The sequence below is a fragment of the Caenorhabditis elegans genome, chromosome X (genome assembly GCF_000002985.6).
Source record: "Caenorhabditis elegans chromosome X".
NCBI lineage: Eukaryota > Metazoa > Nematoda > Chromadorea > Rhabditida > Rhabditidae > Caenorhabditis > Caenorhabditis elegans.
The window spans coordinates 7,650,045-7,671,217 of NC_003284.9; the positions used below are offsets into that span (position 1 = coordinate 7,650,045).

Genomic DNA, 21,173 nt, shown 5'->3' on the forward strand with positions numbered 1-21,173 from the left:
AATCTAAAAAATGGGCGCCTGTTTGAACACCTACAGTGTTGTATTTTTCAGTTGGACCATAGAGGTGCAAGACTAATAGAGACTGCAAGGGTATTAGAGGAAATACGTAACGATTATTTTTTTGATCGACAACTCAAAAAAATAGTTGAAAACTGAGTTTTCCCTTTTTTTGACTCAAATATAAAAAAAAGGGACCAAAAAAGTTTTATTATAATATTTGGTCATTTTGGGAAATAGGAATGGCTTTTCATTCCTTTTCCAATGGCCGCACTCCATCTTCAAACTAAATTTAAAAATTGATAACTCATCACATCTACTTACAAACAGGTTTATTATATTTCTATAATTTCAGATTGCAGACAAAAAGGAAGACTGTTGAGAAATGAGTAAGTCAAATTAAAACGTGGGCAGACAGACATGTGATAAAAACCTAAGCAACTTGTCCCGCTGGCACTCAAGATGATAGCAGGAGAGGGGTAGAAACAAGATGAAGCTATCATAATTATTCTTTCACCCACCGAGCGTGTTTTGATAGAGCCCGTTTTTGTTTTCATCGGAAAAGTGTGTGCAGCAAAAAAAAACATAATCAAGCTGTTGCATAATAACAGCAACCTTTAAAAGAAAAATTCGAGGGTTTGACTGAAATAATTTAAAATTTTGACATAATTGGAAGATTATAAGAATGGAGTAAAAACGAAGCGACACTTGACAGATACATAATTTCTAGACAATGCACACCGACTATAGTGAAAATAATTGAAAATACAAAAGAGAAGAGAAAACAAGACGATGTAAAATTGAGAACTGAAGTTCATAGAAAAGAAAAAGGAAGGAGAATTGCAAAAAAAAGCAGAAAAAACAAAAAAGGTAGTGAAAAGAAAAGAGAGCCAAGTACGGTACCACTCAATTTTGCATTTAGTTGTAAAAGCATGACATTCGCAATCATTTTTTACAATACACCTAGGAATGGACACGATGGATGACTAAGAGATGACGTTCCTCTCTGGAAGTGAATGGAAAAGAAAACGGAAAGCGTTGCGGAAAGTTTTGAAACGTGTGTCATCTCGATTACGCAATATGCAAATGGATGTGCGTCTCCGTCCGCATGTGTGGCCCCGTTGGAAAACCGAGTGGACCCCGTGCTCTCCTTACTTCCCGGGCTTTTTCGCTCCCTTTTCCCGCCTCGATGACGAAGACGAAATGGCGGCGAAGTGACCAGCAGAACGCGAAAAGAGTGTGGACGCTCGCGGAGAGCCGCACGTGGGAGCGGCAAAGACGGGGGAAATTGTGCAAGACTCCCGCGAAACGCAGAGGCGTCCGGAGAGGAGAGGGCGGCAGAGTTGAGGAAGGCGGACGGGAGAAGAAGCAGGGCAAGAAGAACGAATGCGTTAGGGAAGCGGACGACGCGGTTGACGCCAGGCCGCGTCCCAGCGATAGGGGACGTCTGAGAGTGTTGCTCGAGACTCTCGATTCGCTGGCAATTAGTTGTGGACCACCGCCTTGAATAGTAGGGCGCGGAAGAGAGATGCAGACGTCGCACGCGGCGACCCTTCCGCAGAGTAGAGAGCCCCTACTGAACCATTAGACCACGCCCATTTCAAGAGAAAAGAGAAAGAGGAAACTTGCTGATCTCCTCTCTTTTTCTCATTCTCTTTCACGTCCATCCGCTTTGACGCAACGAGCAGAAGGAGCAATGGGAGATGCGGAAAGAAGGGAACAAATTTGTTACGCAATCACGAGCACTTTCATTTCTAGCGCAACCTCATTTCCTCTGAATAGGATGCGTCGACTTGTGGAATGGAGTAGAAAGTGATTTGGGAGAGTTGGTCGAGAAAATTATCTTCATTTCATTTCCCATTCAGACGCCTCGTAGCATTACAGAACTATGTCTGGATGGTACCAGGGAGGCACTGCAGGGAGGTTATGAAAACATTTTAAGGCATCGGCTCATCATCAAAAAGAACGGAGGAACGGGGAGGCACATGATTCATAAGTACCTCCTGTGAGCACATGAATAAAACAAAGTGAATTGTCAAACAAAAATGACGGACACTACTGTGGCGAAAACTCCGAAGTCTATACTTTCGATATTAGTCAGTTAGATATAATGAGAAAGGGATGAATATTTTCATTACAAAGTGCATAAGGAAAGCAAGGAGAGATTTTGCAAATGAACTTTATTTCGAACCTCCCCTTTGTTGCATAGTAACGCGCTTTGATGGAAAAATGGATAGAAAAATAATGAATTTTGCTTGGACTTTGCAAGCTTTTTCTCAAACAGATACACATTTGATATAATAATAACAAATATGAATGGAAATGAAAATGGCGAAATGAAGCATTTTCAAAACACTTCACATCAGAATTGATAAGAACTGGTCACTTATTCAAAAGCAGCTGATAACTTCCATTCCATGGTCAATGCGTTTCGATTTGGAACAAGCTGATAAGGGTAAAATTGGAGCTCTGAAATTGAAGAGAGAAAACTAGAAGTTTCCGTTCCTTGAAAGGTCAGTCAACTGACCAGTTGTTTTATCAGCATCTGTCTGTAAATTGTCAATACCCCCAAATATTTCTTGAACTGCGTTGAATGCTGATATGATTTAATTTCAAGTAAGATAGAACTAAAAAGGGCTACTTTTCTTTAAGGTCCGTCCCTTGCCATCCCATTTGTTTCTGGTCTATATTCATCTATTATGGAATGCTCGACTTGCGGAAAGGATTAAACGCAGGGCACTGACCATCAAATGCACGGATGCACATTTCAACTAGTCAACTCCCAGATTAGGAAAAGATTCAGCAAGATTATTTCAACCGCTTTGCAGTTTTCTCAGTGATAGAGCAGATGGATAGAATGCATCTCAAGTATGAACACTGATGTCTCATAAAGTGTACTTCAATCCGCTTCTTTATTTTAGATAGTCAAAAGAACGGATTATAGGTTAAACTCGCAAACTGTTTTGTTCTATGTCCAAGCTTCAGAACTCACCGAACGATTCAAATGATCAACAAACGTTCTTCCTTTCTCTCGCAACAGTCAACAGTTCTTTGTGTACTTTTGGTGCAAGGTAAGAAAAAAGTTTGGTGGCATTAGCTTGACGTGGAGGTTCGCTTTCTTTCTCTTTCTTCTCCAACTCCACCTTCTTCACCCAAATATTTGTCCATGTTCATAATAGCGGAAATGCTAGAGTCCTCCTTTTCAGGTTGCAGGGCATAGAGGAGAAGGGTGCGAAAGTTTGTTTTCGAATGGAACTTTGAACAAGTCGAAAGAGCATATTTCTGCAAGTTTCACCATTGCGCCTAAACTTTTCACACACCAAAATAGTTTGTTTTCTCCTAAACCACAGGGAAAATTATGGAAAGAGTTCATACAGGTAGTGTTTTTCTGAAAGTTTCCTGATTCAATGTTCACAGGTTAAAAAACGAGTTCAATTTTAGGTTGAAATGCGTTGCACAACAAGGAATAATATGTGGTTCCGCAAAGTTTCAGGGTTCTCGAGTTTTTTTTGAAAATTTCAATTTTTAAATAACTGAATCAAATTCATTTTTGTGGTTTCTTTTAAATTGCATCATTTGATCTCAGTTTACAAATTAAAACTAATTTTCATCTATGCCGTTTCCCTTTGCAAATGACTTCACCTCAGTTTTCACCTTTTATGTCAACATTTGAAATACAAGCAGAAATGCTAAAGTTATCAACATATTTAGTATAAGGACGCCATTTATTTTAGTTCTAAAAGTGACATCATTTAAACTTCCTAAGCTTCATCAGGCATTTGCGTTTTTGCTGAATGACATGGCCGAGGTTTTCATCCGGTGTAGCAATGTTGCGAAACCTTCTTGCTTCCGCCCCACTTTCCGCGAAGGTGTCAACTTTCCATTATATCTTCTAGAATTTCGTTTAACAATTCACGGGCTCTCTTACCACCTCGACCTTCTTGCACAATGGCGGCTAACAATTTCACCTCCTAGTGAGCACTCGCCATCATTTTGAGTGACGATCTTCTTAGGAACGCACACGCTCTTGAATTATAGACGGCAGAGGCTCGAGTGAATGGTCAGTCGTGTTTTCCGCAAGAGAGAGCGCCAGAGAAACGACGGCGTTTTTAGAAAAGCACGCGTATTTTTGAGGCAGCAAGGGGGAGTGAGACGAATTGATGAAGGAGCGCGGAAAAGCATTCAGCTTCAAATTCAGAGGGACCATTGAGAAGTCTCGAAAAGGACCGAGTATAGAGTGGTCAGTGCGTCCGAGACGGAGAGAAATCATGGAGAGGAGAGGGTCCCGTTTTCTCTTTCCTTCACGCTTTTTCTCTTTTTCCCGTCCATCTCGAATTGCCAATGGGACCTTTTCGTCTCGCCGAGTGACCACCCGTTGCGCCATCTCAAAATTGAACACACACTAACGAGAATTCAACAAGGGACGAACTGAGTGAACAGTGGCAAAATGATTCGTCCTAATTTTATTTTTAGTGACACATTCCTTCTCCCCCAAAATTTGGCACAAACTCTTTTGACGGAGCCTATTAGTGTTTAAATCATCAGTCATGCTAAAACGGGACAAGAATTTTGAATTTCGTCTTCCATTGCCGACGAGGGCGGGTCACCGCCATATGGAGAATAGGAGGGGGCACTGTGAATACGCAGTACGATTTGAAACGGTCAGGACAGAAAACATTATGCGGGTTATCACAATCAACAACATTCACGCGCGAATTGAATACTTATTTGTTTGGATTCAATCGTATGTGATAACAACAATACATGTAAAGGAAAAAGCACATTCACTTTTACAAGTGAGCTTTAAATAGTGTTTTCGAAAAGGGGAAACATTTATAAAACATTCTCAAACTGAAACATTAATTTTGATTGTTTGAAAAGTCTGATGAAGTTTGCTTTTTAAATTCAACATCCGAAAAAAAGAAACATAGCTTTCATGCCGAAACCTACTCAATTTGAAATGCATATATCATACGTGTCCGAGAGAGAACCGCGCGAGCTTTCTTCCTTTTTTGCATCCAATTTTGAATGTCGTTCTTGCTCACTATTCTTGTTCGTCGCCGATGGAACACATAATCCGTGTCTTCCGCTGCTTTTTTTCTGTTTTCCTCATTCACCTCACGTCGACCAACGTCCGACTAGCGGACACGCTGAATCGGGAGCATCAGCACAACAAAAAAGGAGTGGAGATGAAGATTCGTATAGCAAAAACATTGTAAGCGGACATCCGTTCATCGTTGAAGATTGAATGTGCGGGGGAGAAGAAGTGAACCTGTCACGTGTGCTAAAGGAAAATTGTCATTTTTGTAAAAGATGTTCGTCTTTTTTTTTCCTTAAAAACTCCAGGCAACGAGATGTTTGTTCTAAATTTCCTTCCTACAAAATCCAGAACTTCTCCATAAGAAATCAAGTCCCTGGAGCATTCATCTGCTCCGAGTTATGACCATTCATTGCGATATAAGTTTCTCGAGATTGAAACGCGATATTCCGCATGAGACTCTTTGGCAATTAATAAAAACGAAGCAGTGTGGACGTTCAAATCTTTATATTCTCTCATTTTTCGATACTATTTCAAATGAGGAGACGTCGTCCCCCCAATTTTCAGGGTTGCGCAACAGCGCGTGCTCAAGAATCTTTTCCGCGTGATGCCGCGCGTGAAAGAAAAGGGGAGACCTCCTTGCTCATTGACCACTGCTCAGAAATGTTGACGCCAGTTTGGCTTCGTTCCGCTGAACAGAATGAAAACGAAAGGCGATGGAAGGGTTGTGCAATAATCAATGTTTATTAAATTGCGTCGGCGAATTTCAACGCAGGCCCCCTTTGACCACAACATTTTCTTTTCAGCTGCCAGGAAAATGGATCAGCTGATGGAGAATAATGAATGATGAAAAGTTTCTTAGGGCTTACAAATTCCATAATGATAAAATGTTGAAATGTAAATAGTTAAAAAAAAACAAACATAAACAAATTATTACGTAATTTTTGATGTTAAAGTCTGAAATATATAGCTGAAAGTTTACAAAGGTGGTACCTTCGTTCATGGTACCGCCTCCTACAACAACAAAAATCCTTTTGGGCTCCGACAATAGTTTTATGTTTCTGACTAGTACGAAACAACTTGAATGGAACAGACGTTCACGAGAACTTCAATTTTGGGAGTTCTGATTTAGTAATGCAAGGATAATATGTGAAAGAAGAACTCCCTACGATTTTGAATACGATATTTAGCTCAAAATAGTTTCAACAAAGTCCACCGTTTAGCTTTTCTCTTCAAGTATAGAATTCCACGTGACAGAAAAATCTGTATTATTGTATTAAAACAGTGATACACAGAAGATGCACATATAAGAACACATTTTCATTTTCAATTACAGTCAATTCATTCTATTAGCTTCAATATTCACCCTGCTCCTCAAATCTTTGAAGATGCGCTCAATCTCGTATATTGTCACGTTGCAAATCAAACAATTGGTTCGTCGAGCAATTAATACTGAAAACAAAACAAGCATTCATCATATAAAACAATTTGGGTTAGAGTGTAGAACATACTGAGTCATGACAAAACCCTTTTCATTTGTTGATCCTATTTTCATCTTTAAAAAAATAACAAGACTAAATACTATAATACAACAAACTTCTCTTTTTAATTTGAAATCAATTTAACACATATTGGAAAGGGACGGGTCTCACCCACTTTTTCGAAAAAGTTAGATTTAAACTGTTTAAAACTTCAACTAGCACTTCGTTTTATTGATAATCAAGCTTCAACTCAAAAAAAAATCAAATCTATACTTACAATAAAAACATGCAACACAATTGTGTTCGCATGATGGTGGGCTCCTCCGTTCATGCATAAATTCAAGGCAGGCTGTGCAACAGTTCTCTTCCCCGTCTTCGTATCTACTTATACCGATACTAGACATCTTACAGATCTGAAAGTGCTACAAGTAAGTTTTATTAAAATATTGACATTATTTATTTTCTCAACTAGAAGTTAACAGAATTTAACAATATCAGTGTGACACTACTCACACGAAACCAAAAAACGTGAGTTAAAATGAGATTGAAAAGAACAGAAAACGGCAAAAAAAACTGGAAGAAAAATTCTTCTTTTTCTTCTTCCCATCATTTTCTGTTTCATCTTCTCGTCTCAACTCGTCTTTTTGTCAATTTTCTTTCAGAATAATCAATTGGCACTGCTATTCAATATTTTGAAATTGAGATACATGAAAGAAGAACATAAAAAAGAGAAATCTGAAATTTTTAAAACAGATTTGCAAACTGACAAGTTTTTTCACAACGCTTATTTCCGAGCTTCAATTATGGACTATGGTAAAATGTTTAGTTTACACAAGCTATTTCACAAAAAATAGAAAATTTAATCAACAAAACATCTGCACTTATGTTATGTAGAAACAGAATAGATATATAATTTTCTAATTGAAAAGTTCAAAAAATGAGCAAATGCTTTTTTTTCTTCATATAACAACCTTTTTGCAATGCCTTCTACAATATTTATTCACTACATAATACTTGGGGCAACAAAACAGGGTGGTGGCTGAGAAATACGTCCGTGATGATTGGAATACAACAGGTGAGGGTAATGGCATCAAAAATAAAATATAAATATGGCTTGAAATTTGAGAAACTGCGAATGAAATTATCAATCTCCATACCAGATAGTGGCGGCTTTGAATTGTACAAAATTAGGAAAAAAACGGTAATTAAAACAACAAAAAAAATTCAGGTTCAGTGAGAATAATCTACTCGAGCTCAACGAGCACCTCTCCCTCGTCGACTGTGGCTCCAACCTTCACATTGACGGCCTTGACGCGTCCGGTCTTTCCAGCATGAAGACTGTTCTGCATCTTCATAGCCTCCATGACAACTAACTCTTGTCCCTCGGAAACCATATCTCCTGGCTGTAAATTGAATCAGTTTTAGCACATCTAATGGTAGTGATAAAATAATGTTACCTTAACGTTGACGTTCTTGATTGCTCCTGGCATTGGTGAGAGCACAACTGTGGACAAGTCAACCTTGGCCTTCTCCTTCATGTACTGCAAGTACTTGACGGCCTGCTCTGGAAGCACCTTGACCTTGAATGGAGTTCCCTTGTAAAGAACGGTGATCTCTCCGGCGCGCTTGCCAACAATTTGGGTGGTGATGTGCTCTCCATCGACTTCAATTGAGTTGACTGGATGAGACAAGTTGAGATCTCCACTGATAGTCACAGTCTTTCCACCAATACGAACTTGGGCCTTGTTGGCGCTTCCTTCGACAAATTCGACTTCAACAGCGTGCTCGGTTGGCCTCTCACCCTCCTTCACTGGCAGAGAAGACACGAACTTGTAGGTCTTCGAGAAGGAAGCCACATGAGTGCTACGTTGTTTGTTCTGGTTCAAGAATTGATTGGCACGAGCAAGTTTACGAGCGTTGAGAGCCGAGGCAAAGGCAATGACAACGTCTTGCTCTTTTGGTGAGAGGCTGGTTCCCTGGAAGCCTTCTGGGTACACTTCTGGAAGATATTTGGTGGTAATGTCTCCAGTACGGAATCTCTTCTCTTGGACAATATCACGAAGAAGTGGAATGTTGTGAGTGACTCCACGAATGACGTAGTTGTCGAGAGCCTCTTGCATGCGGTTCAGAGCCTGTTCACGGTTGTCTCCGTGCGTAACGAGCTGAAATTACAAAGTAAGTCACTTGAAATTATCTAAATGCTAATTTATCCTTTACCTTGCAGATAAGTGGATCGTAGTAGATAGAGATTTCCGATCCCTCACGGATTCCAGAGTCGCAACGAACTCCGTCGACGTGTTTTGGCTCAACATATCTGGAGAGACGTCCGACTGATGGAAGACCGAATCCCTTGTATGGATCCTCGGCGTAGACACGAGACTCGAAAGCCCATCCGTTGAGTGGCACTTGCTCTTGGGTGATTGGAAGTGGGTGACCGTAGGAAACGCGAAGCATCTGTTGGACAATATCGATTCCAGTGATGCACTCGGTAATTGGATGCTCGACCTGTGAGTATTTAAAAATTAAACATTTAGGCCATACTGAGATATTACCTGAAGACGAGTGTTCATCTCCAAGAAGTAGAAGTTTCTCTGAGAATCAACGAGGAATTCGACGGTTCCAGCAGAGTCATAACCGACAGCCTTGGCGAGCTGAACGGCCTGTTCTCCCATTTTGCGTCTCATCTCTGGTGGCACAAAGCTGCTTGGAGCCTCTTCGATAACCTTCTGGTTTCTTCTCTGAATGGAGCATTCACGCTCGTTGAGCCACAAAGCGTTTCCATGCTTGTCGCAGAGCACCTGCATCTCAATGTGCCGTGGGTTGTCAATGAACTTCTCAACGAGCATTCGATCATCTCCGAAAGAAGAAGCTGCTTCTTGCTTGGACAAACGGTATCCTTCACGAGCTTGCTTGTCGTTCCAGGCAACTCGCATTCCTTTTCCACCACCACCGGCAGAAGCCTTGATCATGACTGGGTATCCAATGTCGCGGGAGACTTTCACGCACATATCCTCATCAGCAATTTCTCCGTCATATCCTGGAATCATGCTGACACGGGCTGCGGTAGCGATTTTCTTTGAATGAATCTTGTCTCCCATATCAAGAATAGCCTTAGAGTTTGGTCCGATGAACTTGGCTCCAGCCTTCTCAAGCTCGGCGGCAAACTTGGTGTTCTCGGAAAGGAATCCATATCCTGGATGAACCTGCAAATATATGTTTTCAACGTTTTTAGCAGTTCTGTTTGAAAAACATAACAGAAGACACTTGCAATCTATCTCTCGTCATTTGACTTTGACTATTTGAAAATGAAACACGCGAGATGCTAGAGACTGGAAAGAGACCACTTGGTCACTTGTCACAGAATTTTTGTTTTGTTGTGTTTCGTAGTGAAAGTAGGTGAATATCACGTGCATATTACAAGTAACTGGTTTCTAATATATTACGGTAAATCTTAAGCTGCTACACAGCCAAAAGCTCTCGCTCGGGTTGTCAAACTGTTTGACCCTAGCTTGTCCTCTGAAAAATGCGGTAATTCGTGCTTTTCATAATTTGACCTCACCACAGTTTTCAACAGGCCATAAGAGGGAACTCTAGAGCTTCATCACTTCAAACCCTCATATCTCAGCCAGGTGATATGAGCATGAAAAAATTGAGCATTATCAAAATGTAGGGAATGTTTTATTTCACATTTTTTCAGTCAGCAACTTTTTTAAGCTATTCTCTCCGTTTGAAGTTAAGCGCGAACGCTCTGACTTCTTGAACAGTAGTAGTTGATTTGGAGCGGTGTTCTGAACTTTTGCAAAAACTCTATTCTCTGTCGGATGTCTGGGTAATATGTTTGTGCTACTGTGCATGTAGATTCATGCCACAGAATTTACATTCTCCTCTGATATTTGATTTTTGCGGTTTATCCTTCCATTACATAGACACGTTAGAATTCTTACCGCTTGAGCACCGGTGTCCTCGACAGCTTGCAAGATGCGGTCAGCACGTAGGTAGGATTTGGCAGTTGGAGCTTCTCCAACACATACAGCCTCATCGGCCATCTTTACGTGAAGCGAGTTGCTGTCGACATCTGAGTGAACGGCCACTGTCTTGATTCCCATAGCTCTGGCAGTTTTGATCACGCGACACGCAATCTCTCCTGTAAAATAGACGATTAAATCTAAGATTCTTTTAGATGCTTGAGATTACCTCTATTGGCAATCAAAATCTTGTCGAACTTTGGCTCATTGTAATCGATTCCTACAGTAGTGTAAATCTCCTTTCCCTCACGTTCATCAAGTGGTCTGAAATTGAACCTATTGATCTCAAAACCGAATACAACTTTCAGAAACTTACACTCCTGGTCTGGCAACAGCAGCAGTTGCCAATCCACGATTGGCCACAGCGCGGATACTGGATGCAGCACGGAGCATGGTTCAACCTAAAAACAATGATTTTCATGATAAAATGAACAACGACATCAGCAGTTCACAAAAGAAAAAAGTAAGATGATGGAGAAAAACAGTTTCGTGTATAACTTCGATGGAGAAAGATAAGGACGACCGATTTGATTTGGTCAGTTAAGTGATAAACAGCGATGCCTTGAAAACTCTCTTTATATTGATTATGAAGGAAAACTTCGACTAGTAGAAAAAATAAGAAAAACATGCAGAAATGGCAACTGAGCAACGAAGTAAATAGCCTGGCCAGAAAAGAGAAAAGCAAGAAGTGCGGTGCCCTTGTCCCGCAACAAGATTTTCACAAAAGTTGTCTATCTCTCTTTTCTGATGGACCCAAAGCGCAGTTGCCCCGCTCTCTCTCTTTGCCCATTTCTTGCGATTTTGCACGTATTCGTCCTCTGAACACACACACGCAGAGAAACCGAGAAAATCACCGGGATAGGTTGAGAGTTGGAAAGACGACCTCACAATGTTACAATGAAGAACTTCGAATATAATTCATAGTCCAGTCTGCACGTTTTCTATAATTTTTGAACCGAGAGTCCTACAAAAACTAATAATTTTACAAAAAACGTGTATGCGTGAAACGGAAAATCTAAAGACTCACACAGTAAGTACACTCAATACACAAAAAAAAACGGCAAAATCACCAAAAACAGGGAAGAAAAAAGCCGACCTTCTCTGGCAACAGCGAAGGCAAGAATGACCTGCTCATTGACCACTACATGATCAATAAAACAACAAAAAACAGTCCAATAATGCGCGGGGTTGTCCAAGATATCTCACACAGCAACCTCAACGGAGCGCGTTTGCAGTGATCTTCTCTGCGTCTTTGCACACACTGGCCTTTCTCTCGACATGTTGTTTATTTGAGAATGTTTCGTTGAGTTTCTTCATTTTATTTGATAATAAATGGTCGTTCATTGCATTGGCAAAAAAAAACAAAATTAATACATTTTAGGAACTATCAGACACATTTTCAACTACTAGTCAATTATTCTTCCTCTGCTTGGCTTCGTATCGACTGAGAATAGAGAGTGACGGGAAACCAAGAATAAACGTTTGGACAACCCATTTTGCGGTAGAAGCAAAACTGAAAATACAATTTGTTATAAAATCAACTGAAAAAGTTCACCTGATATTGGCTTTATGGCAGAGATAAAGAGCGTAAAGAGCTTCACCGGCGTGTGCTACAAGGGCGAAAAGGTTGGTTAAAAGAGCAACAAATGGATACTCAGTTCCAATCTTATGGACGAGAGATCCAATTAATGGAATATTAAGTGCTGCTGCTGGATGGGCGTAAGAAATCTAAAAATCAAAGATATAGATCGAAGTGGAAGCTTTGAAATATCTATTTTTATCAAACATAGTTTTTTTTCACTTGAAACCTTAAAACTTACGTAGTTGATAGCCAGAGCTGGAACAATGAGGAGCCACCAGAAGAGTTGTGGAGTTTTGTAATAGTCCGACATTTCAATAAGTGTCAGTTTGCAAAATGATGGATCTGAAGCGGAATACTTAACACCCAAATAATTACGAAGCGACCGGCACACTTGAAGAGAGCAGAAACTGAAATAAAAAATTAGATTTTATCATGTTATCATTAGTTGGCTATATTCTACATAGTGTACGAGAATCAAAAAGTAAGTGGAGATGAATAGTTGGTTTCTTTTTTTTTTGATTCTCTCAAACGATAGAAGAAGGGGTGTCTTCGTGTAATAGAGGAGATACTATCTGAATCAATAAGGACACCAATGGTGACCTCAATAATAGAGCGTGTAAAGACAAACTAGACGCAGACAGAAAAACAATTCGGGCAGCTCTTTTTGCGAATACGAAAAGTTGTACAGTTCTCAAAAAAATAATAATAAGACGCGAAAACAGGGCATTGATTTTTAATTTTTCGCCATTTTAATAAGTAGCACATGAATATTGACACTTAAAAAGTACTTTAATTATTTTTAAATATGCCGATTTCATCTACAATTCAAAACAAATGTTCTTAATAAAAATTCACCATGGAAACCAAAATAACGAAACCGAGAAACTTACTTTTTCACAAAAGGGATGAGTGTGATGTACGAGGGAACAAAAGCGTGCACTTTTTCTTTCAAAATAGAATCTACCATTCTTTTCGAGCAAGACCGAATGCTCATGAACGGGAACCATGTACATGTAGGTCTCATATTATTTTCCAAAATCATTGGGGTTCTTGCAAAATATGGGTAGAGCTGAAAACGAGAATATCTCTAGCCAATAATTTAGCAACAACCAACCGTAGTTGTTTTGATACCCTCTAATCCGCGATCTCTGAGCTCCATTTGTAAGGATTCCATAGCTCCGCGAACCGCAAATTTGCTAGTGCTGAAGTAACTGTTAAAGTTTAAAACAAAAACTTTGGAACATTAAATTACCAGTAAGAAAGTCCCATCGTTTCACCAGACCACCCAGCAATTGAGCAAACGCAAACAATGTGTCCGTCGTTCTTGGTTTCCATTTTTGGGAGGAAAGCTCGAATTGTCTGATACGATAAAAATTAAAAATAGAAAACACGTGGTACTAATTCAGTGTCCGTACCAAATTTTATAAAAAACCAAACTTCGACTCCAAACATGTTCTGATACGTAAATGTTTTTCAACGAGTACAAAGAATAATATCTTGATTTGTTTATTGAAGTATGTTTTGAAACACAAATAAAGTTCAATTAAACTCATTTGGTCTGTCGAAAATATATATTTTTTTTGTTTTTCAATTTTTTAAGTTCTCAAAAAAAATTTTTTGACTAGTTTTAAGTTTTAGGAAAGTTTTAGGAAGTTCAAATAATAAACATAGAACAAACGGATTAAAGTTATTAAATGTTTGCTTTAATTGACTGAAAATACCCCGAAAAAACTGACACTAAATTTGCTACGTCTAAAAAACTTTCGGACATATCAGAGTCATGTTGAAGCGTTTAAAATGACTAATATTATAAAAGCACAAGAACGTGTTTATTGAAAAAAAAAAAACTGAATCTGAGCTCATTCGATACTTCTTTGTTATTTTGATTTACCATAAAAAATTTAGGTTTTTTAGCATCCTTGTTATGAAACTTTGCGTTTCATGCCAGAAAAACAATTTTGCTTTAATACTGCTCCTTAAAACAATATCGATTTCATTTTTTGTTATTTTCTCACCATATTTTTAAAATGCTAACTATAAGTATTGATACTTTGTTTATATTTTAAAATTTTCATCTTAAGCAAACTTACATTAATTGTACCAAAAATGTTAACGTCAAGACACTTTCTGAGCAGCTCATCCGAAATCTCCATGAATGATGTGAAGGATAAGATTGCAGCATTACAGATCACAATATTAACGTCACCTAAATCTAATCTTCCTCAAATGCCTCATTTTTAATTTAAAAATACCAAATGTGTCTTCAATTTCTTTTGCCGTCTTTTTCATATTGTCCACATCACTTATATCGCAATACCAAAACTTGGCCATATTCCCCTCTGCCGCAATGGTTTTCACCGTCTCCAGCCCTCCTTCCTTAATGTTTTATTCAAAACGGTGAATCATTTTTGGCATTCATACCTTGTTCACGTCAATTATAGCAACTTTTGCTTTTCTCTTGGCAAAATCCAAGGCCATCGCTCGACCCAGACCAGATCCTCCTCCTGTAATTATGACGGTCTGCCCTTGTACACTCTGTAAAATATGAGTTTTGAGTTTTGATTTTGCGTTCAATGAATTGATGATGAAGATGAAAATGAATTATCTGGTACCAAATGAATCAAAGTAAAACATACTTTTTGCCGGAGATTCAAAAATCGATGTATATCCATAGGAATGTCAATGAACAATATTCGTAATGCAACTCCAAGTGTGCTCCATAGTTTCCAAGCCCAGCTGGTATACATTTCCTGCAATAATTGTCTAACTCAGTCAAGAGCGAGTCACGGCAACTCGGTCCAAAACCATTTCTAATTAGTAAACTCTCAAAAACCACAACTAAATAGCTTAAAACCATTGTAAATTAGCTTATTTTTGCTAATTAGCAATGATTTTAAGCTAATTAGTTGTGGTTTTTGAGAGTTTACTAATTAGAAATGGTTTTGGACCGAGTTGCCGTGACTCGCTCTTGACTGAGAATTAATAAACAATAATCAAGCAATAGGAAGATTGTTGGAGGTGAGTACCGAAATCTCAGACATTTTCTTTTTGGATTCAAAATGCCCCAAAACTATTGAATTTCATTTCACATAATTTTGAAACATAATTTTAAAAAAAGTTCAAGTTATTAAAAGTTGATAATCAAATAAAACAGCGTTTTGCATTTCATCGAATGTTATTAAAATTTGGTAGTTTTGGGTTTTTTCGGATCTAAAAATCAAAATCTCAGACTACTCCACCTTCATTTGGTAAATTGTTATTAGAAAAGTTGGTATATATATATTATTTTTCAAAAAGCTTTTAATAATAAAAACAAATAATAATTCAATAAACTATTTTATTTTCACTTTTAAAATCCTGTCAGAAAAATCGAAAAGTCATAGACAGTACAAGCCGAGAGGATAGAGGAGGTAAAAGCAAAATAGGTCAGGGTGACCATCAATCCTATCCCCTTCGCCGTCCCGACAATGCGCCGCGTATCCATCCGATCTGTGTTTTTATGATTTTCGAACAAGTGTCAAATTAACTATATAAAGTAGGAAAACATGTCAATCATATCATTTATTGTGGAACAGGTAAGAACAAAAACCATTCTTATATTAAATCTTCGTCGCTCACAGACTTCTCATTTACCTCGTCCAATAGGGGTGTTTTGTCGATTTTCACTGTAACAATTAAAATATAAGTGTATCAGGTAGTCATTTTATTGTGAAAAATAAAAATAAAAACGCTTACTTCCAGGCGGGTCCCCTGTTATTTCATACTCATAGTCTTCTGTTGGGGGAGTTGTTGGAATAATCGCTTTTTCAGTGACCAGTTCCGCAGATAATTTTCTATTTGTATCAATAATATTTTCCGTATGCTTTGAGTCTCCAGAGTGAATTGTTCCAGAATCTGAGTTTTCAGCGGTAGCTTCTGAAGTTTGTACTGTTTCAGCAGTAGAGTCTACACTGGGCAAGATTGCTGGTGACGTCATACACTCTTGGCATCCAATCAACGAATAACAAGTACTGCTAGGCCAGCTGAAGTTCTCGATTTTATAGAGTGATAATTACTTTTTTATGTACCTTTCGTAGTCATAATTACCATAGCGAGTGTCTTGCTGAATAAATTGATACTGATCAGATGGGATTTCAACGTGCATATATGGATATACTTGTTCCATTCGACTGGCATATCTGAACATGTGATAGAAAATAGCAGAGAACTAACATTCAACCTATTTAAAAAACGTTTACTTTAACAAATTACATCAAACCTACCGTCTATAATTGTCATAATATGCTCGATAATAGTTGTAGTATGGAGCATCGTAAGAGACTACACCAGGAGTTTGTGGTATTATCACTTGCTGAATAACCAAATTATTTGCAGTAGTGACTAATGTGTGAAGGCTGTAGCTGTCGATGTATTCGGAGGTTATGATAAAAATTTTTGCTGGGCGAGTGAACGCTTGCTTTGTGAGGATTGAAGTTATTTGCTGAAAGTTTAGATCTTTTTAAAGTTTCAGATTTATAGAAATAAAACTTTTATTTTGAAGTAGTAGTATGTTTACCTCTGCATCAGTCTTTTGAGTCTGTTCCGCACACCAAGTTCCACACGGCAACAATTTCAATTTACTGACTGCAGTTTTTAGATCCGAGCTCCTTCCGTATGTCCCCAATCCTATTACCGGAACTGGCATGTTTAAGTTATCAAAAAGATACACTCCAATTTGAGATGCCTGAAAACTAAATACATTCACAGAAAGTTTCGACAATATTGCTACCTCGCTTGAGCGTCCTAAATTAACGGAACCAGATACTTTTCCAAGTAAAGCTTTCACAGACTCCCATTGATACTCGGATAAATAATAAGATGCTTTGATAATGAACAGAATTTCAGTTGGCTCATTTGGACAGCAATAAATAGTACAAATAAATAAAGAAATTGAAATAGCAAATAAAATAATAATGTATGATCGCATCTAGAAAATGACATTTCACACCTTCTTAAGTTTTTATATGACTTTTTCCCCGGCTTTTCCTTTCTTTTTTCGTTTTCTTTTTCCGTTTTTTGCCATCTCTACAAAAACTTATTCAAGTGGCGGACAAAAACTATTGCCATCATAAACGTCACTGACGCATCAATGTCAAGGGGGTTTGATTTGTATTCGTGTTTCCAATTTTTATTTAATATATTATTTATTTTCGCAATGAAACTACAAGTATGCACATATCAACCCGTATTTACTGACTAATGAAACCACCGGATTGAAAAATAGAACAAATAAATTTAAAGTGAAGGTTAAATGGGCGCGACAGATCCATCTTTCTGTTTATGAAACTTTTCCCAAAACCTTGATATCGGTCGCATAGTAACATATAGGTCGCTCAATCGTGTTCTTCGATTTTCCACTGGAATTGTGGGTTCTTCGTTTCGTGACACTCTCATCCTAACAGGCGCTTGCTCGACGTCCACGTCATTCAAATTTTCAATGTCCCCGCGGTTCTTTTCCATTTGTTCTCTATGTCCAGTATTTCTTAATGATGCAAACAGAGAGCATAAGCAGTACTTCCTGAAATCAAAGTATCCAAATCAAAGTTCACCAAAAATTTGAGTTTACCCAAAGAGTAGAATGACAAAAGCAATAAAAGCAAAGCCCAATGGAATAAAAGTTGTAAGATATGCTTTTTGAACAATGAACCTGCACTTGACCGCATCGCACAGAATGTTGTCACAAAATCTGGAAAGTGATTTTTGATTAAATTAACATGTGAGCGGTACTATTGTCTGATAAGATGCAACATTGGTTATTCTTAGTGCTCAAAGGAAAAATGTGCACAGTCATCTTAATACTCAATCACTTTTTTCAACAGTTGGTAATACCGACTCGGTATTTTATAATTGAATAGCTTGCATTTTTGTTTGTTTTTTATTGAACAGTTTTCTGTACCAATTTATTTATCGCATTGTAACGTGAAATCTGTCAAAATTAAAGTAAAATATCTCAGAGTTAAAATTTTTGAAATTTTCAATCAACATTTTGTGCTTTTCGAATTATTAGAAGTATATTTGAAAATGTCTCACCCCATTTCCAAAATTTACATTTGTATTTCTCACTAATTTTTTAATGTAAGCTTTCAAAAATACTTCAGTATCTTCTTGAAATGTCAAATTTAATATCTGGTTATTTTAGAGTAATTTTAAATCGTTTTTTTTTACTGGAACACTTTGATTTTTTGGCATTTCAGATCTTCTAATTAAACTTGATACATAAGGCTGTAAACATCATTGCGAAAAATTAGTTGTGTTATTAAATTATTCACCTTTCTGGACCACAATCACATTCTTCTTCATCTTCCTGCAATCCATTTCCGCACACAGGCAGAGACCCTTTCTTTGGAACAACCGTATTCTTTGCAAAACTAGGCGATTCTTGTATAAGACAACTGCTATTTGAAAGTTTATCGACCATCTCTTGAACACTGCATTCAGGAAACCCGCTGAAATAAAACTGAAATACTATTAAAAATACTCTTGTTCTTTGTCATTCTTCTATATTTGCTTGCCGGAAGATCTTTGAAGCCGCTGCACCCCTTCTCGTCTGCGTCTCTCACTTTATTTCTGTTTCGATGAGCCGAAGGTTTTGAGCTTTTTCCCACTGGTAACACTATTTTAACATAACTTGCCTTAGTTTGAGGCACCTTCCATTTATTGCCGTGTTGCATTCACATTTTGTTTGCTGTTTATGTGTTAGACCAATTACATGAGCTAATTGATGCATAAAGACCCATGCATTATTCATTGTTGCATCCGGTAGAAACTGAAAAATAATTTATTTTATCAAGGCATTATTTATTTTTTGATTGTCTTTGATGCAATTTTCCCTTAATTAAGCGGAATAATATATTTTGTTAATATGTTTTTAAAAATTGTATTTATTTATGTATTATAAACTTTCAAAAAACCTTCTATGGAATTACAGAAATCAGTTTTATTTTCTTACTGAAAATATTTTTTTTCACATTAAGTACTACATTTTTCCTACTGTATATTCTTTTTAAACCTTGCGCCTAAATTTTAGTAAACAGGTGCAAGACTAATAGATGGAATATTGAACCCTAAAAAACCTACACCCGAAATCATCAGACTATTTTTCGAGCAAATTCCATTTGAATATGCAATTCCTCCTTCATAATTGTGTCTTAGTAACACGGTGACGTCATGCTCAATCAAGTTCTGTTGTTCTTTTTTCCAAGATATGAAATCATCGAGTCCCATATTAGTTCCTTTTACGGGAAGGATATCAATAATTGATAGGCGGATATTGAGTGGGTAAAAATACTGAAATGACAATTTACTATTATTTGAAAGTGATCTGGACTCGTTGGGATTTTTCTTTAATTTGCTTCAATTAATCTAAAAATGTTTGATACAACAAAGAAAAAATAGCCATGTTTGAGAACATTAGGTGAAAAACGATCACAATTGAATATGAATTTTTGTGAATTTGGCTCAGCTTCCCTTAAGTCGTGCTCTTTTTAAAACACTTCGATAATTTTAACTTTCTGAAATTTGTTCATACAATAAACAAAACTTGATTAAAATCATGCTGCAAAATAATCAGCGTGGAATTTTTGTTCCCGCGGATCCAAATTGCCGAACCGAACCTTACTGAAATTGTCTCAAACGTAATTTTTTTTGTTTTTTTTTTGTTGTTAAACATTTTAAAGCAAAATCTCAAAAGTAACAGTCCAACTTTGAAAATATAACATGAGTTTCAAAAATCTTACTTGATTCACAGTGTGCATTAGAACAATCATGGCAGATCGTATACGCGCCTCGTCATAGTTGTAGTACCTTGTCTGAACTTGTTTAGTTTTGTACAGAAAACGTTTTGATAATTATTTTCATAATGTGTTACTTGAAAAAAATATCCACAACTATTTCGTTGTCGTAAGTAATAAAATTTAAAAAAATGTATTTAGATAAATATGAAATTTCCTATTCAAAGCTACCGTTTTTCCTCTATTTGTTTTGCACCCGACCACTTTAGTTTGAAAGGTTATCTAGCTTTTTTTTTGTTTAAAATATTAATAATAGAAAAAAAAATTGACAAATAGTTTGTCAGTTTACAATTTTTGGGTAGAACAAACAAAAACTGAGATATAAGCTGTCAAAGATGAACAATTGGGTGTAATACTAATAAAGAAAATACAATATTTATTTTCGTTTTAATATTGTCTACTAAGTACTAAATAAGTTAAATACATGACTATCACTCTTCTCAATTTAAAAATACATTTTTTAACGGATAATTTATTCACTGAAATTTTCACTCACCATAGCTGAATCAATTCCAATTAAAAACGTAATAAGTCTTATTTTCCCATCTGTTTTCACATCACTCCAATCAGCTATCTCTGCTTCTGTGTCATCTTCCTTAAATTTCAAAAAAAAACGTTGGTAAACAATTTTTCAACCTACCAGTTCTGCATGTAAAAAACTTTCTGCTGCACTTGTTATATAAATGGTTAGTGCTAAAATTAGTATAATTCCTCTCATCAGAGACTAAAAGACCATAAAACTGTAGGCCTGCCGTTTTGAATGTCTGAAAACGTCTCGAAGTCAAAATATTTTTCTATGAAACCCGTGAAATTGAAAAGACGATGAAATCATGACTATGCGTCAGAATGAGAACACGATCAGTGGGAGAAAGAGGGAAGTGATATAATAAAAATGACAAGAATAGGATAGGACAGAACAGGAGGGTTTAATTGGAAAACAATAAATATGGTAGATGAATTAGAAAATTAAGTTAAATCGTTACTGATACAATAGATTTGAACACAGTTTGAACTGCTAATGGGATAGGGTAGATCCGGAAGAAAAAACTAGGAGGATTGTTGGTTAGAGAGAAAAAATGAAGAAGACACGGTTGCTGCTGCTGATTGCTGCGTATCATTGACGTACGCGCTATTTGTAAGTTATGAGTCAGCAAATTACGATCATTTTCTTCTTGTCCGCTTCTTTTCTTCTTGTTCTGTATAGAATTTCTAGGGAACATT

The 21,173-nt window shown here is 37.3% G+C and overlaps 5 protein-coding genes and 2 non-coding genes across 7 annotated transcripts; 2 read left to right on the forward strand and 5 right to left on the reverse strand.

The window, feature by feature from the left end:
* Window positions 1–2,509: 2,509 nt before the first annotated feature.
* Window positions 2,510–2,612, forward strand: F27D9.11. The gene has a single exon (NR_071567.1). It is a non-coding gene; the product is annotated as an Unclassified non-coding RNA F27D9.11 (non-coding RNA).
* Window positions 2,613–6,356: 3,744 nt separating this feature from the next.
* F27D9.12 (RING-type domain-containing protein) lies at window positions 6,357–6,931 on the reverse strand. The gene is made up of 2 exons (NM_001270121.4): window positions 6,794–6,931; window positions 6,357–6,487 (listed from the first exon to the last, which is right to left on the reverse strand). The coding sequence occupies exons 1-2, from the start codon at window positions 6,918–6,920 to the stop codon at window positions 6,372–6,374; spliced, it is 243 nt and encodes an 80-aa protein (NP_001257050.1). The 5' UTR covers window positions 6,921–6,931; the 3' UTR covers window positions 6,357–6,371.
* A 536-nt stretch (window positions 6,932–7,467) lies between these two features.
* On the reverse strand, window positions 7,468–10,942 carry pcca-1 (Propionyl-CoA carboxylase alpha chain, mitochondrial). Its single transcript, NM_076892.9, has 7 exons — window positions 10,858–10,942; window positions 10,711–10,805; window positions 10,461–10,660; window positions 9,069–9,719; window positions 8,734–9,021; window positions 7,974–8,678; window positions 7,468–7,919 (listed from the first exon to the last, which is right to left on the reverse strand). Exons 1-7 carry the CDS (start codon window positions 10,932–10,934, stop codon window positions 7,761–7,763), a joined length of 2,175 nt encoding a protein of 724 aa, NP_509293.1. The 5' UTR covers window positions 10,935–10,942; the 3' UTR covers window positions 7,468–7,760.
* A 904-nt stretch (window positions 10,943–11,846) lies between these two features.
* dhs-29 (NADP-retinol dehydrogenase) lies at window positions 11,847–14,875 on the reverse strand. The gene is made up of 10 exons (NM_076893.4): window positions 14,760–14,875; window positions 14,545–14,658; window positions 14,376–14,499; window positions 14,214–14,329; window positions 13,376–13,482; window positions 13,238–13,325; window positions 13,014–13,192; window positions 12,362–12,530; window positions 12,097–12,269; window positions 11,847–12,054 (listed from the first exon to the last, which is right to left on the reverse strand). Exons 1-10 carry the CDS (start codon window positions 14,868–14,870, stop codon window positions 11,952–11,954), a joined length of 1,284 nt encoding a protein of 427 aa, NP_509294.1. The 5' UTR covers window positions 14,871–14,875; the 3' UTR covers window positions 11,847–11,951.
* Window positions 14,876–15,488: 613 nt separating this feature from the next.
* F27D9.10 lies at window positions 15,489–15,559 on the forward strand. Its single transcript, NR_071568.1, has one exon. It is a non-coding gene; the product is annotated as an Unclassified non-coding RNA F27D9.10 (non-coding RNA).
* A 110-nt stretch (window positions 15,560–15,669) lies between these two features.
* Window positions 15,670–17,400, reverse strand: F27D9.13 (VWFA domain-containing protein). The gene is made up of 6 exons (NM_001346613.3): window positions 16,892–17,400; window positions 16,679–16,846; window positions 16,386–16,603; window positions 16,191–16,301; window positions 15,859–16,145; window positions 15,670–15,788 (listed from the first exon to the last, which is right to left on the reverse strand). The coding sequence occupies exons 1-6, from the start codon at window positions 17,087–17,089 to the stop codon at window positions 15,718–15,720; spliced, it is 1,053 nt and encodes a 350-aa protein (NP_001333561.1). The 5' UTR covers window positions 17,090–17,400; the 3' UTR covers window positions 15,670–15,717.
* On the reverse strand, window positions 17,289–20,711 carry F27D9.7 (Peptidase M12B domain-containing protein). The gene is made up of 8 exons (NM_076894.6): window positions 20,593–20,711; window positions 20,449–20,547; window positions 19,899–19,970; window positions 19,240–19,449; window positions 18,795–18,928; window positions 18,432–18,608; window positions 17,729–17,848; window positions 17,289–17,680 (listed from the first exon to the last, which is right to left on the reverse strand). The coding sequence occupies exons 1-8, from the start codon at window positions 20,668–20,670 to the stop codon at window positions 17,410–17,412; spliced, it is 1,161 nt and encodes a 386-aa protein (NP_509295.3). The 5' UTR covers window positions 20,671–20,711; the 3' UTR covers window positions 17,289–17,409.
* Window positions 20,712–21,173: the final 462 nt, after the last annotated feature.

Coding starts and splice junctions, on each gene's coding strand:
- F27D9.12 (NM_001270121.4), bottom strand. CDS start 6,920: ATGTCTAGTATCGGTATAAGTAGATACGAAGACGGGGAAGAGAACTGT. Junction 6,488..6,793: donor TTGTGTTGCATGTTTTTATT/GTAAGTATAGAT, acceptor TTTTGTTTTCAG/TATTAATTGCTCGACGAACC.
- pcca-1 (NM_076892.9), bottom strand. CDS start 10,934: ATGCTCCGTGCTGCATCCAGTATCCGCGCTGTGGCCAATCGTGGATTG. Junction 9,022..9,068: donor AGATGAACACTCGTCTTCAG/GTAATATCTCAG, acceptor AAATACTCACAG/GTCGAGCATCCAATTACCGA. Junction 8,679..8,733: donor ACGATCCACTTATCTGCAAG/GTAAAGGATAAA, acceptor TTGTAATTTCAG/CTCGTTACGCACGGAGACAA.
- dhs-29 (NM_076893.4), bottom strand. CDS start 14,870: ATGTATACCAGCTGGGCTTGGAAACTATGGAGCACACTTGGAGTTGCA. Junction 14,659..14,759: donor TTTTGAATCTCCGGCAAAAA/GTATGTTTTACT, acceptor CATATTTTACAG/AGTGTACAAGGGCAGACCGT. Junction 13,326..13,375: donor ACGATGGGACTTTCTTACTG/GTAATTTAATGT, acceptor CAGTTACTTCAG/CACTAGCAAATTTGCGGTTC.
- F27D9.13 (NM_001346613.3), bottom strand. CDS start 17,089: ATGCGATCATACATTATTATTTTATTTGCTATTTCAATTTCTTTATTT. Junction 16,847..16,891: donor ATTTAGGACGCTCAAGCGAG/GTAGCAATATTG, acceptor TTTAGTTTTCAG/GCATCTCAAATTGGAGTGTA. Junction 16,146..16,190: donor GGTAATTATGACTACGAAAG/GTACATAAAAAA, acceptor CGAGAACTTCAG/CTGGCCTAGCAGTACTTGTT.
- F27D9.7 (NM_076894.6), bottom strand. CDS start 20,670: ATGAGAGGAATTATACTAATTTTAGCACTAACCATTTATATAACAAGT. Junction 18,929..19,239: donor ATAGTCTGATGATTTCGGGT/GTAGGTTTTTTA, acceptor ATTATTTTTCAG/TTTCTACCGGATGCAACAAT. Junction 17,849..18,431: donor TGTGATTGTGGTCCAGAAAG/GTGAATAATTTA, acceptor ATCACTTTCCAG/ATTTTGTGACAACATTCTGT.